Source organism: Giraffa tippelskirchi, chromosome 11 (assembly GCF_054371585.1).
Source record: "Giraffa tippelskirchi isolate mGirTip1 chromosome 11, T2T-mGirTip1v1.2.pri, whole genome shotgun sequence".
In the NCBI taxonomy this organism is placed as follows: domain Eukaryota; kingdom Metazoa; phylum Chordata; class Mammalia; order Artiodactyla; family Giraffidae; genus Giraffa; species Giraffa tippelskirchi.
The window spans coordinates 91,479,922-91,496,869 of NC_137285.1; the positions used below are offsets into that span (position 1 = coordinate 91,479,922).

A 16,948-nucleotide genomic window follows, 5' to 3' on the forward strand; every position below is an offset into this window, starting at 1 on the left:
ATTGCATTTTGACAGTTATGTACACCCATGAAAGTATTAGCACAATCAAGATACATACCATTTCCATCACCAACAAAAGATTCCTCAGGCCACTTTGCAATCCATCCCTTATTTACCATCACCCAGGCAACTGCATATCATGATATTCTTTACACTGGATCCTTTTCCTCAACTTTTGCTATAGCAAAGAGATGACAAGTTCCTTTTTAAGTCATATTCTATGATAAAGTTAAGAGGATCAGTCAGCAGATCAGTAATTTGGGTGCTGGAGAAAGTTTAGAGATGGCAAATCCTTACAAAAGTCAAGGAGGTAATGTAAGTAAAGTAGTAAAATGGAACCCCAGAAGAGTGACAGAGACGTTGGAAAACTAGAAAATGCATGTCCAAATCCAGATAACAGGTACTGGGCTCCAGCAGATGGTGGCCATATACCAGTATACATCCAGTGTAACCAGATCTAACCATTTTTCAAGAGACATCAGAAATCTAAACTTGCTGGGTGGGGGAGGTGTGGCGGCAAATATCTCCTACAACGTAAGTATTTTTAAGTAATTCAATGTTAAAAAGGACTGTGCTGGCTAATATTTTGCAGGCCAAACAAACAATGACAAACCCACATCTGTAGGCCTCGCCTTTGCAGTCTGCTTTCTACGGGGTTTAATGCAGGAAACTCTGGAAGGGGAAGTTAGAAGAGAAAGCTGGCAGAAATCTGGATCTTGATGGAATATTTGTTCTTTGGAAAATGAGCTTCGGTAAGAATAGTGTTCCTGGTGGAGGTGGGCGATGGAGAGGGTGGAAGGGGAAGGGGCACTTAAGTAAGTGCCGCTTTTGGATCACATCTTCTTAATTCCTCCTTTGGAGTAGTGTTGGTCTTGGGCCCTAGGAAAAATTAGCAGGAATCTAATTAACAGCTCAAAGGGAGCAATCAATTTACAACTGTGTGAAGTGCAAATTCCTTTGTGCACAAAACAAATTACAATATTTGCAAATTTGTAAATAATGCAGTACTTGCCCTGCAATCCAAGGCTTTGGGTGCCCCCAGGGGAAAGACAAAAAAGTCTGAGAAGGCAAAATATTAGAAAATGACCTATTGTCTCCAGAACTGGAATTTTAAAAATATCTTCAGTAATTTATTTTTTCAATTGAATCCTTATTTAGGAACTATAAAGGGGCCCAGTTCTTAGGTCAGTAGGAGGAGAATATCTAGAGAAGTAAACAATTTCAAGTCCAAAAGTCACAGCATGTTACATGGTATCTTCTTTCAAAAGTGCTGAACATAAAAATGTGCCCAACCCTCTCTCCCGATACCCTTGGTTTGTGGTAAGAACTTTCATTTTATAAGAGAGATAGCAAGCTTCAGTTGTGATCATGATGTTCAGTGTCAAGAAGAACTTGGTGACAGGTAAGGACATGAATTCAATCTCTGCTTTGCAGCAATAGTCGTTTTGAACCACTCAATTCACAGATATGTGTTGGGATCCTTTTGTAAGATCCTGTAGCTATTATTAGAGATTAAAAAGAGATGCCCTAGACTTACAGTATATTGAGGAAAGTCAAGTGAAAACTCCTTATTTTCTCCAAGATTTTTTAAGCATTTCTCTTAAAATGGGTTGAGCTAGGAGCTGGGAGTGAACAAGGGAATGCAGTTCATTCTCTGCCCTTCAGGGGTTCACAGTCTAATGAGAAAATAGAATCTGAACCACTCATTTCAGTATTGTGTTTGATGCTAAGGAAGAAGTTTAGGAAAGGATGCTTTGACAAATGCTTAATCTACCAAGAGATCTTTCAATGAAAGAGGGAAACCAATAGGCAGAAAGAGGTGGAGGGCATTTAAAGCAGAGGTAAGCAGACTATTGACTGGGCTTCTGGAGGAGAATGACACATCAGACTTGTGTTTTCAAACGATCTCTCTCCTGGGTGCTTATTTGTTGAGTGTGTGTGTGTGTGTGTGTGTGTGTGTGTGTGTGTGTGTGTATGCGCACGTGCGCTCAATTGTGTCCAACTCTTCATGACCCATGGACTGTAGACCACCAGGTTCCTCTATCTGTGGGATTTCCCAGGCAAGAATACTGGAGTGGGTTGCCATTTGCTGCTCAAGGGGATCTTCCTGACCCAGAGATTGAACCTGCATCTCCCCCGTTGGCAGGCAGGTTCTTTACCACTGAGCCACCTGGGAAGCCCTCTTATGGTGAATTGAGTGCAAATTGGTTAAATCTTTCCACAAAACCTTTTAGTAAATTATATCAAGAGTCCTAAAACATATTCACATCCTTCTGGTTAGAAATTTCATATCTAAGAATCAAAGATGCTGCCAGAAACTTACATATGAGGAAGCTTATCAGAGTATTATTTATAATCACGAGAAACTGGAAATAATCTACATGTCCCATAATGGAGTAATAGTTAAATAATTTACGGTACATCCAAGCCATGTGATTTTATGTACGACGAGGAAAAAAAAGGTCACACTTAAAAAAAATAGTTCAAAACAAGCAAAAATTATTTTTAAATGGTGTAAAATGTTTAACAAAATATCATTCTCAATTTGTAATTAAAAACTTAAAAAGGAGTGCTCAACATTGGTTGTTAATTTTCGCCACTGTCTTACTTTCCTAAAGTTCTTTCTTGTTTTAGACAGCCAATGAAAGGGGCAGAGTTTTTCCTTGCTCTGTATCAAGTTCAAAGAATGGGCTTTTGTTTCCTTCTCTCTAACTAACAATGTGGTCCAGGATTTGCAAGTCACTTATTTTCTAAGTCACAGTCTCCTAGTATCCAGGCTGGCTGGGAAGGAAAAAGAGGCCAGGTGAGGGATGGAAAAGAAAGGACGAGTCCAGAAGCTGAACATTACTAGGAGAAGGGAGAAGAAGGAGGATGGAATTGAGGGCGTGAGAGACCGGAGGAAAGGATGCTCATTGGGTATTGAGAATGAGTTACTGGATTGGAAACTTCAGAGGTGGGACACAAACACTATACACTGTGGTTCAACAGAAGACATATTACACATATATCGTGATTCAATAAGAGAAATGTTACATGGTTGACTGCCAAATAAATGACAGTGTAAACAATTAATTTTATAAAAGTTTGGAGGATTTGGTGGAGAGGGGCATCAATAGGTCACATACCTGTACATGACCATGGATCAATGAAGAGATTCCTCTAAAACCTCCTTTTAGCAATCTTTGTTAGAGGGTATGATTGTATGGGGCTGGCCTCTCTTGGCCTTCCTCTCTGGGTTATTGAAGAACTTAAGGGACTTCACTATGAAAGAATTTTAGCTATCAAATAAAAGGAAAGGATATAAAAAGTATATGATAGAAAATAATTTGAAGCTAAAATATTGTTTGAGAAAATTCAATCTCTGCACAAAAATTCATTTCATCCTTTAATTTCAACTTGCCTTTAAAATGTATTCACATAAAATCTGCTTTCCAAGCCAGGAATATAACTCAAGGAATGTACCACTAAATGGGGACACATATGTGTTTCAGTTCTTAGGACAACTGTGCCTTCCTAACTTTCTCCCTGGATTTCTTGATTCTCTGCATTGAAGTGTATGTAAGTCATTTCTCCCTTTGCTGAATCTTCTTTTTTAGTTTCTTCTAACTGAATGTTATTATACACCTTCCCCACACCATTGCTCTCCTAGGCTGTATAAATCCACACAATACCAAGAGAACTTTAGCTATCACTAGTTAAATGGATCAACACATTTACCCCACCACATCACTTAAACCCTTTGGGGGTTTTCCAGTCTATTTTAATCTATTTAAACCTGACACTGGCAGATTTTCATTTCCTTTGTTCCTTGTGTAACTTGGTTTATGCCCGTTGATCTCTAAAAGGGACAGAGAGGGGGCAGCTGTCCAAAAATGAGGAGATTGGCAGTTTTAACCACATAATTTGGTCTAATAGCTTTGATATGCTAAACTTGCTAGCTCCTCCAAGTGTACCTTCCTGATTTTGCATCACAACCCCACACTGAATCCCTAAGGAAACCAGGGCAGTTCTTTAAATTAAAAAAGAAAGGAAAGGAAAGAAATGCAAACCAGTGAAATCGTCCATGTAAATCATCTCCACAGATTCATTCTGCCAACTGCAGGCCTTCACAGATCCTCGTACGCTAGCGACCTTTAAGAAAAGCAGAAGCCGAGAATACCAATCGCGTTCTCCAGCGCGAAAACAGGTGATGTCATAACGCACAGTCCTGTGTGGTTTCAGCCAGGAACGAGCGGGGAGCTGGGGTTCCAGTGTGCACGGAACTCGGCCCCAGTGGGCAGAGCAAGAAATCTCCGCGGCCCGGAGGACGCCGGGGAGCGCCCGGCACCAACCAGGCTCTCGCTCGGCACCTGCCTTTGTTCTCACGGGGCAGCAGGTTTCGGGGTGTCTCGCGTCGGGACCCGCCTTCGACCAGCATGAGAGCTGCTAGCCCCTCCGGAGACCTTACTCTCCCACTTGTCTGTCGCCCCCAACACCCTGCCAGCCTGAGCTTCCCCCAGTTACAACTGCTTTCTCTCCCCAGAGCGTGAACACCAAAATCCTGAATTCATTTGTAGCTTTGCAAGAGGCAGGTCTAGCCCAACAGCTTTAAACGGCAATTTGTTCTCTGAAGCTTCGTTCCCAGGCGGGCCTCCGTGTTCTGCGTTTATCTAACCAGCTGCCCCAGAAGGACTTTGGGGTGGAAGACAAACCTGTCTCTTTGGCCTTTTCGAGCTGGACAAATAAAAGAATTTTCGTTGCTGAGAGACTACGACGAGAAGGGGCTTTAGATGGAGGAGGAAACCGCTAACCCACAGGTTTTGAGTCTTTTTGTTTCCCTCTAACCGACTAACGGTGTAAATGTACTTAAACATCTACCCCCCACCCGCTACCGAAGCTTTAGGTAACTGGTCTTTTGCAAAACAAGGATAAGCGATGCATAAAGTTCTTTGAGATCCTTGGCTACCAACTGCTACATGACTGCAGTCTTCTTTCCAGCTAAGATTCTGGGTAAGAGAAAGCCTAACCACTGCCCTGGTGGACTGGTATGAACGTTTTAGCTCCCCCCATCCCCACAGTCTTTCTCAAGAAATCAGGTAACATTTAGTCGCGTCTTAGACTCTCTAGCGAGCTCTAGCTCCCAGCTATTTATCTCATTCTCTCCCCATTTCTGCAGGGACCTGGGGCAGGGGCTGTGGCTGGCCTTAGGGGAGGGGCCAGGTTTCACGGGATTATTTGCATATGACACACCCCCCTCCTCCTATTGGCGGAGCAGCACAAACTCAGTTCCCTCCCACCCGGCTACCGAAGTAACCCGCCGTCTCCCCGCAGTTCGGAGCCTCGGAGACAAACTTAACTTGCCCGGAGATTCGAGGCGTCCTCGGCGTCTGTGATTGGCCGGCGTCGCGCCCCAGCCGGCTGCAGCCTCTCATTGGCTGCGGGCTGGCGGCGGGGGGCGTGGCCGGGGCGGCCCGAGTGGCGGGAGGGGGCGGTGCCGGGGCGCGGAGGTGGTGAAGGCGCTGAGGCGGCGGGGGCGGGGCCGCGCGGAGGCGCTGAGGCGCTGCGGCTGCGGCGGCTGCGGCGGCGGCGGCGGCGGCGGCGGCGGCGGCGGCGGCTGCTGGTCCTGGCCGGGCGGGGGCGGGGGTCTGCGGGATGGGGGCGGGAGGGACGACGAGCCGCTGAGGAGCCGCCGCCGCCGTCTCCGCCGTCGCTCCGGCAGCCGCCGCCGCGGGGGTCGCTGCGGGCAGCCGCCCGCTCTCCGGCCGTCGCCCACCCCCGTCCCGTCCTCCCGCCCCGAGGAGGCTGAGGCTAGAAGCGCGGCCTGCGGGGCGTGTGAGGGGGACAGTCTGGGCCCCGCAGCGGCGCGGGCGGCCGCAGTGACAGCCCGGCCCCGGCTCGCCGCCCGCGCGCCCGCAGCCGCGATGAACCGCGGCGGCAGCAGCCCGTCGGCCGCCGCCAGCTACCTGCTCTGTACCAACTGCCGGAAAGTGCTGCGGAAGGTACGGGCTCGGCCCGGGAACGGCCCCGAGGGGCGCTTGCTGCCCGCGGTGGCCGAGGGCCCCCGGGGCCCCTCCGCCGGACCCCCGGGGGGGGCCTGAGCCGCGAGCGGAGGCGCTAGCCTGCTGGGCTTTTGATTCCTGCCGGGAAAGCGCTGGCCCCCGGGGCTGGGAGCTTGGGGGACGGGGGCTTGGGGGTGCTTGTAGTCCGTTTCTCCGTTCACCTAGCTACCTTGCCCCGCCCCCCATTCCCGCTCCTCGGGCGGAGGGGTGACGGACCTGTTCGATCCTCCTCCCGGTGTTCTGGGTGCAGGTCGGTGTGAAATCAGAACTGGTCTGGGCCAGGGGAACCTGGCTGCGTCTCGGCTGCGCCTAACTCCTGCGGGTGTTGTTTTTGTTTATTTCGGTTTTGCTTCTGCACGCTCTACCCGAATACTCTTCTTTTTTTTTTTTTTTTTTTTACCTTCTCTTTGATGGTCGTCTGTGGCTCCGGGTCGATCCCGAAAGAAACTGGTAAAGCAGCTTGAACTTTATGCCCATGGGAAACGCTGTTCGACGTTACGGTTCCTCAAGCTGGGGCTGGGGGAGGTGGAGACGAGGGTGGACGTGAGTGGTCCCTTTTTAGAGCTTACCCAGCGCACCACACCCCCTCCCCCCGCCATCCCCCGTCCCCCCCCAACCCCCGCACCCCGGTATTGCTCCAGAAAAATCAGACGCTCAATCAGTTTATTGCTTCCCAGAGTGATTGATAGAAAGTTTACTCCAGTTTTGTTTAGCTCACTTGGCTTAATCGCTCCGTTAAGGGTTGGGACGGGGGCGGGGGGGGGGGAGTGCGGTATGAAAAGATGTCGCTTTAGACCGAGAAAAGCTTTTAATCAGACTTTAACAGCCGCCACTGGGTTATATTATAATTAGCTTATTCTTCTCGAGACTATTTTTACATTTCATTAAGTGGAAACAGTAGTTGAGGTGCTTCTGTTTGTCCAGTACAAATGAATTAAAATTGCTGAGCTGTGCAAATGCGTCGGGACTGAAAGGCTAACATGAATACGGCACCGTTTTTAGTGAATTTCTTTAACTACAGTTCAATTGAGATTGTTCTTTCTATATTAAAAAAAAAGAAAGAAATAAACATGTAAGTAAGCAAGCTCAAATATTTGCGCTCTTTGTCCAAAAACTGTTTTTCTTCCTCTGTGGGTCAGGCCAAGTGCCAATCAAAGTTGTTTTTCAAGCCTCTTTTCCCTGCAGTAGAGCCGCTGCTTTTTTTTCCCCCCAGTTTTATTTGAGAGCATGAAGAAAGCAAAGGGATTGCATATTTAAAGTTAATCAAACAGTTAAATATGCCTTAAATTATGTTTATCGGGTATGTTTTCCTTGAAACAGATTTTTATTAAATGTGCGTGTTGAGAATGTGCAATTATTTTTTTCCATAAACTCCGGGATCAAATTACAGTTGATACTTGCTCAGCTCATTGTAGGGCAGCTTGTGAGAAATGCAAAGGATCAGAAGTGCAGACCAGCTTAGTTGAATGTTAACTCTTTCATTTCTGGGCCAGATGGCCATCTGAACTTAGCTTTTATAAAAATGATGATGATGATGATTTTCCAGCTTTAAAAGTGATGTTATGTCTTTAATATGAAAAAAAAAGTGTTTTTTGAGACATATTTGACTAAACTCAAGCCTGGTTTAAAAAAACAGCTTTTTCTTTTTTAACTGATTAAGGGGGGGAAAGACCTGTATTAACTTGAAATTTTTTTTTTTTTAATGATTCTGGCAATTTAGCAGACTAATAAAATGTTTGGAGGTAGTATTAAGTTTCAAAATCTGTTTTTCTTTTGAGAGAACCAAGGCTATGATCCATGACATTTTGCTAGCTTTCAAGACATCTTTTTATCTTTCTCTTGTGAACATCATTCAGTCGTGTCTGACTCTGTGACCCCGTGAACTATACAGTCCATGGAATTCTCTAGGCCAGAATACTGAAGTGGGTAGCCTTTTCCCTTCTTCAGAGGATCTTCCCAACTCAGGGATTGAACTGGGGTCTCCTGCATTGCAGACAGATTCTTTAGCTTTTAAGAAATTATTTCTTTTTACCTAGAAGGAAAACACCCTCCTATTATTAAAAGAAAGAATATATGGAAAATGAATAGTCACCATTTTCATATCTTATAATTGCTGTGCACATCTATGCCAATTTCCAGTTTTTAGTAACTCCAAGGTATTTAATATTGATTCATGCAGTAGCATGAAATAACTTTAGATGGGAATGGGATTGTTTGAGCCAGTTATGACATGACTTGGCAACATTTGTAGCTTTTTAAGAGTGCCTTAAGTGCTCTTAAAAGATATCAAGTGTTTAGCATTTTAAATTCTTTATCATTCTAAAAATAGCATGTAAGACTTTTCTAATAAAGAAATGGGTTGTTTTTTTTTGATAGAAATTATATAACTCTAAGTAAAATTCATCTGTAACTCTCAAAATGGGATCCTCTGGATTTATCTTGTGTTTTCCATTTAATATTAAGTGTTCAGTAATAACCATGTGAGTCACAGCATTTTGAATTTTAGTTCAATGTAGTTCATGATGGAATAATGAAACTCATGCACACCCAGTGTGAATTACTCTTTGCTGTATAATCCTCACTAATGATGGGGAAAGAGTCACCTTTATTAATGTGGCATGAAGCCTTTTGTCTAAGTGGCTTAATTTGTTGCCAGTGTATTGAATTTGAGGGGGAACTTACAAAAGAACTGGATTCTCCATCAAAGTAAATGATTTGGTTCAACCCAATATCTGAAAATTGAATTGTATGTTGTATGAGAATCACATTTATTCTTAGAAGTACCTTTATAATTTTGATTCAGTGTCTTCCAAAAAAAGAGAGACTTCTTCAAGTATTGAATACACCTAATTTGGTAACCTTAGGTCAGTGAGAAGAATGGAGAGGTAAACCAGCTAGGGAAAGAAATGAAGAAATAAAACTCTTCAAATCTATAACTCCTACTTATTATGACTTGCTCTGTTATCAATGAAATAATTCAATAAAGTTTTTAATAAAAAAGGAAATGCTTCTATTTACTTTGGAAAAGTTGATGAGTTCCGAAGTGTTATATGTTTTGCTTGAAGAAATTCCACTGACAACTAGATACATTTCAAAGTGGAGTGCCAATCTACATTAAGGAAGGTAGGTAACTGTCAACCCACACATACTCCAGTAAATAAAAGGGGGCATATGACAATGTATTTTGAGTGTTAAGCAGTTAGTGCTACTGAAGTGAATAAAACTCTGCACATTATGTTAGAAGGTTTAACATTTTAAAGTGCTTAATATGTTAGGTAGTTCCAGTGATTTTTGTTGTTGGATATTGTACTTTTTCCACTTTGCTTATATATCAGTTTATTTTTGACAATTTTTTGATAGTTTTATGAGTGAAAAGACTGGGAAAATAAAATGAGAAATATTAGTTTAAACCATATGAACCTTATTTTTATAGTCAAAATTGTCAGTTAATGGCAGTTTTATATGGTTCAACCAAAAGAGTGGGATTGCTTTGACTGTGAAATAGTAATGATATTTTGTTTTGATTAATCAGGTTTCTTATATATATTTTTTGGATTGTCAAAGTAGGTTTTAGTTTTATCTCAAAATGAGCCAAGCGGAGAGCAAGCAAGTGAATTTATGACAGCAAGTCATTATGCAGTGGTTTTCAGACTGCTTTTTATGGAGCCCTATGATGCTTCAGTATTCAAAAATGTTTGAGTTGGATTAAATTTTAAGTACAAAATTGCAACTACCCAAAAATCTTTCATTACAAGACTATTCTTGTGCAGGCCTTGAAAAATTTGTTCTGCTCCCTTTGTACATGTATTTGAAAACTTTTGCTAATAAGACATTGATGAGAAAGACTCTCATTGATTATGAAGGCACATGCCTTTAGAAAAACCTTCCTCTATATATCTGCTCATGATCAATTTTCATTTGTGAGAACGGAAACTTATTATCAGTAATTGTTAGTTTATAATTAAACACTTATAAAAGCCCTTTAGTGTATTTATGTGTCTCACAGTTCAGGTTCAATATAAGATTTCGTTTATAAAAGGGTTGGTACTGCTTCCACAACCTCTCCACCACCAGATAAATTGTTGCTCTTTAGTCATTAAGTCACGTCTTGCTCTTTGCAACCCTTTGCAGCCTGCCAGGCTCCTCTGTCTATGGGATTTCCCAGGCAAGAATACTGGAGTGTGTTGCTTGCCATTTTCTTCTCCAGGGGATCTTCTCGACCCAGGGATCGAACCCGGGTCTTCTGCTTGGCAGGTGGCCTCTTTACTACTGAGCCACCAGGAAAGCCCCCACCAAATAAATAAATTGCTAAAATGTAACTGCATATATAGTAACACTGGAAGTCACAAGATATGCTCATCCTTAGGTCTCTGATAGGTCTGTGAGTATCGGGCAACTTAGTTAACTTCTTGGAGGCTAGTTTTCTCTAGAAAATGTAGATCATTTCTACTTGCCTTGCTGGTTGCTGCATAGCTGGAGAGGTAATGTGTGTTAAAGTACTTCGTAAACCATTAAGTACAACTACAAATATAAGAAGGACAAGCCTATGTGTTTTCCCTATTCCTAGAGTAGGACCTTTGTATGTTGTGGCAATATATATTAATACATACTGAGTAATTTGGTTAGTCTTCACTTTTCTGTCTTATCTAATTATTGCCTGCAAATGAGAGGTGATGACTTTATGATTTTAATTAGGGTGATCAACTGCTAATTTTTATTTGCATATTTATATTTGTATTCTACCCCTCCTTTTCCTTAAATAATAATCTAATGTGTTTCTGGCATTTCAAATAAAAAAATTGGCTTTTGGACACTTCGGCAGATGAGGGAAATTGGTATTTGATTTGAAAAGACTTAAGAGTTAAGGAAGATTGTGCTTACTAGAATTTGGGGCAAATCTAGGGTAAAGCAAAGAATGTTTAACTTTTAATTTAGGAGAAGAGCTAGGGAAATAAAATGCTTTAACCTTTTTCTCCCCATCTCTTCATCCTCTTTTTCCCCTTTGAATGGACTGGATTATGACTTATGTTTATGTAGACCTTGGCTTCCCTAGTAGCTCAGTTGGTAAAGAATCCATCTGCAATGCAGGAGACCCTGGTTCAATTCCTGGGTCAGGAAGATCCGCTGGAGAAGGGATAAGCTACCCACTCCAGTATTCTTGAGCTTCCCTTGTGGCTCAGCTGGTAAAGAATCTGCCTGTAATGCAGGAGACCTGGGTTCGATCCCTGGGTTGGCAAGATCTCCTGGAGAAGGGAAAGGCTACCCACTCCAGTATTCTGCCCTGGATAATTCCATGGGCTGTATAGCCCATGGGGTTGCAAAAAGTTGGCCACAACTAAGAGACTTTCACTTTTCACAATTTTTACTGTGCTTTCACATTATCTGTTGGTTTTCACAAGCAGAAAATTTAAGAGGAATGAACTCTGTCATGCAACTAGCATGAAGTCCATTTAATTTTTAAGACTACCTCTGTAATAAACTAAACCTACTTTTGAATTTTCCCCTGCAGTATTGATGCTATCAGGGAACGTCCATCCCCACTCTGCCAGCTTCAGCATCTGTGGAATGCTTATAGGTCCTAAAACTCTCCAGGTAATATTAGACAGAAATTTGACTTTTAGCCACTCTTTGACGCATGACTGCAGATCAACTGGAGGGGAAGGAGAAGAGTTAGTTGGCTATTTTTATTATCTCTTTAACTGTTGTTTTGTTAATTCTTGAATGATATAAAACAGCAAATCTCAAATACAATCTTCAGACCCTGGGAGTGTCCAAACCCATTTCAGAGGATCTGGGAAGTCAAAACTGTTTTTATGATTGTGTGTGAGTGTGTGTGTGTGTGTGTGTGTGTGAACACGCACACATGTGTATGCTCAGATGATCAGTCATGTCCAACTCTTTGTGGCCCCATGGACCGTAACCCATCAGACTCCTCTGTCCATGGGATTTTCCAGGCAAGAGTACTGGAGCAGGTTGCCATTTCCTACTCCAGCAGATCTTCCCAACCCAGGGATTGAACATGTCTGTTACATCTTCTGCATTGGCAGATGGATTATTTACCTCTAGCACTACCTGGGAGGCCCTTTTATGATCATACAAGACTTTATAGCTTTTTTCAGTGTGCAAAAGCAATGGACGTAAAACTGTACTGGCCCCTTAGAATAAGTAAAGGTAGTGGCACCAAAGAGTAATCACTGTTAAATTTTGTTAAATCCTGATCCTTGTTTGTGTTTCTGCTGCACAGCAGTCTGGTTGTCTCTAGGGAAAGGATTTGTGTAGTTGTTTCAGTTGCAGGCTAAACTAGCCACTTTTAAAATGAACCCCATTTTTACTTAACACCTGTCAGGCTGACTTTAGTTTTTCAAAATCATGCATGGGTAAAAGATCCATTCAAAGTACAAGATAGACAAATGAATTTTAATATAATATAGAAGGTTAAGTTTACTGATGGGGGTTAAGATTCCACACTGCAGCTAACCTTTCAGAAGTTCTACTTGTTGAGTTTTGGTATAGTATCAAAGCAGAACATTCACAGTTATCTTTTGCATCATCCAACTACATATCTGTGTGAGACAAGATTTTCCTTACATACCTTCAATCAAAACCTATCACAACAGATTGAATGTAGAAGAGATATGAAATCTAGCTGTCTTATGTTAAATAGACATTGAAGAGATTTGCAGAAATGTTTTTTTTAGGTGTTTTTAAAAGTGTGGAGGAGTTCCAAGACCAAAACATTTGAGAACTGCTGAGTGAGCAGCAGCGTATGATGCATATGCAGGTAATTCTCTGGAGTGACTATGGGAGAAATAAAAGGCTAATACCACTGGCAGAAAGCATAGATAAACCCAACCCAGCCATCTCTGTTCTATGTGGGAATCACTTCCAGATGCTGCCTAGCAGCTGTCAGTGACATACTAGAAGCTTCTCTAGTACCACAGTACAGATGGTCCTTGATTGAGGATGGTTCAATACAGTTTTTGTGGTGCAAAGGTGATTGGAAAAAAACTGATGCTGGGAAAGATTGAAGGCAGAAGAAGGGGGTGGCAGAGGATGAGAAGGTTAGATAGCATCACCGACTCAATGGACATGAATCTGAGCAAACTCCTTGAGATAGTGGAGGACAGAGGAGTCTGGAGTGCTGCAGTCCATGGGGTCACAAAGAGTTGGACAGGACTTAGCGACTGAACAGCAACAAAATGTGATAGACTTTCAGTAGAAACTGTATCTTTGAAGTTTGAGCTTTGATCTTTTCTTGAGATAGCCATATGTTTTATGATACACTGAGTGGAGTTCCAGTCTGCCATGCGATCATAAGTTAACCAACCCACTTACTGTGCAAGCTTTTCAGACCCATACAGCCATTCTGTTTTTCACCTGCAGTACAGTGTCCAATACATTACATGAGATACTTAACAGTTTATTATAAAACAGGCTTTGTGTTAGCTGACTTTACCCAATTGTAGACTCAGATGATTGTTCTAAGCACATTGAAGGTAGGCTAGGTATATTAAATGCATTTTTGACTTACGATATTTTCAACTTGCAATGAGTTTATTGGGATGTATTCCAATAAGTGGAGTAAAAGCTTAGACTAGCTAGAGATGATCTTTCTCTAAGTTTTGTGAGCATCCTTTTACCTAGTAGAAACCAAAGATGGACAAAAACAAAGCTCTTTGGCTCTAAAGGAATGTTCTCCTTAGTACTTACTATGCAACGAGCAAAGAATGGTCAGATCCAAAGATTATGTCCAGTGTGCTCTAATTGGTTGGTTCTTGGCTGGAGAGGAAATAAAGGCCCTAAGTAGCAAAGTTAGCCTATTTTTCATGAAAGCCGAGAAGTGTGAGAGAAGCAATACAGAAGAAGGGAAAAGAATCAGAAGAAAAGAGATGTATCAGTATAGACAACTGATAACTAGATTGCTTCAATAAAAAGAAAACCACTACTGTAAACAGGAGATAGGACAGCTCTAAATGTGATAGTCCCTAAATATTGCAGCCTGCTAAGGTATAGTGCATTTTCTATTTAGGGTGTGGGTGTGTGGTTTGGGGTTGGTTTACACTGTACACAAAGCTATGGCAGCTGTAATTCAGCGTGGTCTTGAAGGCATGGGCATAAGGATGTATCTGATTAGATCTGGTGAGACCTCCACATGATTACCAGTAGCTGACCTGTCCATTTTAGACATCACTGTGGTGGGAGTAAGGATAGAAAGAGGAGGTGGAATTCATAATACATAATACATTGCCAAACCAAAACATTTAGTCGTGTGTTGCATAACAGTTACTTTAAATCTATAAGTAGCTGCATTATAAACTATTTGAAAATATCTATCCTGTACCATCTAAGGGCTTCCCAGGTGGCACAGTGGTAAAGAATCTGCCTGCCACTGCAGGAAACATGGGTTCAATCCCTGGGTTGGGAAGATGCCCTGGAGTAGGAAATGGCAACTGACCCCAGTATTCTTGCCTGGAGATTTGCATGGACAGAGGAGCCTGGCAGGCTATGGTCCATAGGGTTGCAAAGAATTGAACACAGCTGAGCAGCTGGGCACACACACACACATACCATCTAAACCTACAGTTAACATGTAGAATTTCTATTTGTTGCTCAAAAGTTTTCTTCAAAACTCTTGTGACATCTCCAAAAAGTCTTTCCTAATCTTCAAACTCTTTCTTCTATGGTCTGGACTGCCATGCTACTCAAGTATACTGCATTTGTTGTATTTTGCATGTTGAATTATGATTAAAATTTATATATATATATGTGTGTGTGTGTGTGTGTGTGTGTATATATATATATCTTTACTGGGTTGCCTCTTATTTGTGATCTAGTTATTGGAAAGCTTGTTTTTAGCAAATATTGGCAGTACATTTATATTGGATACAGTATACTCAAAATGACAATTTTTTTTTCTCATTTTCCAGGATATGTCTATTCTTTATAGCCATACTTTGCCCTCTTTATCAATAAGATTTATCTGAACACCTTGAGAATTTTAATAACAAAAGTTGAAATTTTCTGTTTGTTGCTCAAATTTTCTATTTGTTGCTCAAAAGTTTTCTTCAAAACTCTTGTGACTTCTCCACTTTGAGATGTTGTGACCATGGTCATCTTTGTGACCATGAGAATGTCTCTATTAAATATCATACCCCTTTTTGGAGGGAGTAGGAATGTTAATTCACTAAGAGGATCAGGACACAGCCCTTAAGGATTGGTCCTTCTCAGAAATGTGAAATGGCCATTGCTTTGATGGGGACACATCTTGCACCTCCTGGAGTCAGCTAGAGCTCTCTTGGAGAAGGCTATTTTAGAGGTGTGATCTTAAAACCTCAAGCTTCACAGCAAGTCTCCTCATGGGGTTTGTTTCACTGGATAATTCTGGCTAAGCCTTTCCCTCTCCTACCATCCTCCCCACCAGGAGTCATTTACTTTGGGATATTCCAGAGTTGGCTGTGATCTCTTCAGCCAGCAGGCACTCCCTTGGCAACTGTGAACCAGAGACTTGTTCTTGGCCTGGACTACCCTTTAGCTAGCCTTTGCTTTTTAGATCATCCCAGAAGTCATTTGTTGGTCTATGGACCAGAATAGTGACTGCCACTTAAGGAGTACATGAATATTACAGGTTATTCAACAGTGGGTTGAAACACCTTGAATTTTGCTGCTCAAAGTTAATAAGGAATGACAGGCATTTTGCCTATGTTTCACAAAGAATGTATTGAACATATCCTGTGTATAACAAGTATGGCCATAAAACTGGCTGACTAGGGCCATATTATTTCTTGTACCAGGGATTTCTTAAAGTATAGCTTTGAACTACTTATACTAGAGGTATATGTCTTCATTTCTAGATTTGTATTTTATTTTTGCATCTTCCTATGTTGCAAAGATGGAACTTGGCACTTAAATGAAATTTATGTTTCTTTATATGCAGGATTTAAAAGGTCAAATTTACCTCACAGGGAATTAAAACTGGATTTTGTGGAAGATTATGATAATTACCTGAGACTGTAACTCTTAGTTTTGAAATGTATTTTATAATATCAATAACAATGATAGCTTCTATTGAATATCACGTATGTGCAATGGACTGTGCTAAGTATTTAAGCCCTACATGTGTATTACAGTTAATTGTCACAACAAACCCATAAAGAATTATTACTCACACTTTATAGGTGAAGAAACTGGGACTCAAGAGAACCTTGGTTACTTGCTTAAGGTCATAGTACCAATAAGTGACAGGCTCAGGATTTGAAACCAGTCTGACTCCAAAGCCTGGCTTTTTATACACCTATAAACCCTGCATTCCCTTATCCTCCACCTGTTTTCTTTATGTGCAAGAGTCAGAAAATGTAAAAATTAACAAAACTTAATAGGACTTGGTTACTAAGAGATTACTAGGAGTGATTTCAAGTTCAGATATTTTCTACTACTTTAATTTCACATGAAAAATGTAGATTTTTCTCTCTATAAGGTTAAATTGAGGTCAAACAGTTTTGACCTATCTAGTTCACTATTTTATCTATGTAAATCTGTTGTTAATTGTGTGGCCATTCTTTCCTAGTCCCAGGATATACTTTTCGTAATTTCCTAGCAAACTTTGACCCACTCCTTTTGCCAACCAGCCATTCATTAGTTCACTAATACTGATTCATTCAATATTGCTATGATGTCTGTGACAAAAGATGCTGTCTAGAAACATTTTGAGCTTAAGTATTGTGTCTCTCAAAAAGGACCTCTAAGAAACAGTCTCACTTTTTGGTAAACTTTTTGCAGTAAAAAAAAAAAGAGTTAATTTACAGAGATAAGAAGTAGCATGAATATTTATTCCTGCTATTCATTTTGGCTTTCTGTGTTAAGGAAAAAATGATGATGAAAAAAAGCGAAGAAACCCTGGGACTTTATCCTTT

At 41.5% G+C, this 16,948-nt stretch overlaps 1 protein-coding gene across 3 annotated transcripts in view; it reads left to right on the forward strand.

Annotated features, from left to right (window-relative positions):
• Positions 1-4,278: 4,278 nt before the first annotated feature.
• The window catches only part of SESN3 (sestrin 3), a 69,935-nt gene continuing 57,265 nt past the window's right edge, over positions 4,279-16,948 (forward strand). For 2 of the 3 annotated variants that reach the window (XM_081545464.1, XM_081545465.1), the window contains exon 1: positions 5,517-5,978. In XM_081545464.1, the coding sequence (XP_081401590.1) occupies positions 5,901-5,978 (78 nt within the window). In that variant the 5' untranslated portion in view covers positions 5,517-5,900. Of the gene's footprint in view, positions 4,990-5,516; positions 5,979-16,948 lie in introns of those variants that run through there. The other variant, XM_081545466.1, reaches the window with a different exon arrangement.